Source organism: Sabethes cyaneus, chromosome 1 (assembly GCF_943734655.1).
Source record: "Sabethes cyaneus chromosome 1, idSabCyanKW18_F2, whole genome shotgun sequence".
In the NCBI taxonomy this organism is placed as follows: domain Eukaryota; kingdom Metazoa; phylum Arthropoda; class Insecta; order Diptera; family Culicidae; genus Sabethes; species Sabethes cyaneus.
Window position 1 is genome coordinate 135,458,214 of NC_071353.1, and position 1,368 is coordinate 135,459,581.

General features: G+C 56.4%; 1 protein-coding gene across 1 annotated transcript; it reads right to left on the bottom strand.

The window, feature by feature from the left end:
• Nucleotides 1-216: 216 nt before the first annotated feature.
• Nucleotides 217-531, bottom strand: LOC128746266 (serine/arginine-rich splicing factor 2-like; the record flags this gene model as incomplete). Its single annotated transcript, XM_053843315.1, has 2 exons — nt 217-255; nt 469-531. Coding segments are annotated over 2 exons (102 nt in total), but the record flags the coding sequence as incomplete, so codon positions are not given.
• Between the last annotated feature and the right edge of the window lie 837 nt (nt 532-1,368).

Consider the following 1,368-nt stretch of genomic DNA (forward strand, 5'->3'; position numbering starts at 1 on the left):
GGACCTGGACCTGGACTTGGACCTGGACCTAGACCTGGACCAAGACCTGGGCCTGGACCTGGACCTGGACCTGGACCTGGGCCTGGACCTGGACCTGGACCTAGGCCTGGACCTGGACCTGGACTTGGACCTGGACCTAGACCTGGACCAAGACCTGGGCCTGGACCTGGACCTGGACCTGGACCTGGACCTGGGCCTGGACCTGGACCTGGACCTGGACCTGGACCTGGACCTGGACCTGGACCTGGACCTGGACCTGGACCTGGACCTGGACCTGGACCTGGACCTGGACCTGGACCTGGACCTGGACCTGGACTTGGACCTGGACCTGGACCTGGACCTGGACCTGGACCTGGACATGGACCTGGACCTGGACTTGGACCTGGACCTGGACCTGGACCTGGACCTGGCCTTGGACCTGGACCTGGACCTGGACCTGGACCTGAACCTGAACCTGGATCTGGACCTGGACCTGGACCTGGACCTGGACCTGGACCTGGACCTGGACCTGGACCTTGGCCTGGACCTGGACCTGGACCTGGACCTGGACCTGGACCTGGACTTGGTCCTGGACCTGGACCTGGACCTGGACCTGGACCTGTACCTAGACCTATACTTGGACCTGGACCTGGACCAAGACCTGGGCCTGGACCTGGACCTGGACCTGGACCTGGACCTGGACCTGGACCTGGACCTGGACCTGGACCTGGACCTGGACCTGGACCTGGACCTGGACCTGGGCCTGGACCTGGACCTGGACCTGGGCCTGGACCTGGACCTGGACCTGGACCTGGACTTGGACCTGGACCTGGACCTGGACCTGGACCTTGACCTGGACTTGGACCTGGACCAAGACCTCAGCCTGGACCTGGACCTGGACCTGGACCTGGACCTGGACCTGGACCTGGACCTGGACCTGGACCTGGACCTGGACCTGGACCTGGACCTGGACCTGGACCTGCATTGCATGGAGTGCATATTTAAAAAAAACTTAAATTTTGTCACCACTCCTTTTGAATTGGGGTGAAAAATCCAAGGGTATGTAATCATGCTATCTCTTTCTCATGTAGGAGTGAAGAGAGCATCCTTCAACTAGTTTGCCGGTAATTAGAATTTTCATTGAATAAAGCGTTAGCCGTCACTCGGACCGAAACGTCAGAAAAAAACGGCTGCACTACAATCCTATGCATTTGACGTTCGTTTCACACCCCTGGAAAAATCGGGAGGCAAAACGCAAATTGTGAGATAGAAGTCTGTATTTTTTGCATAAAATCAAGTGGAAATTCAAACAGTGGAATTTTTTTTCGATTTTGACTGTCTTTTGGAAAGTTTTTGCACGGAAAATAATAACGTATACATATATGAAAA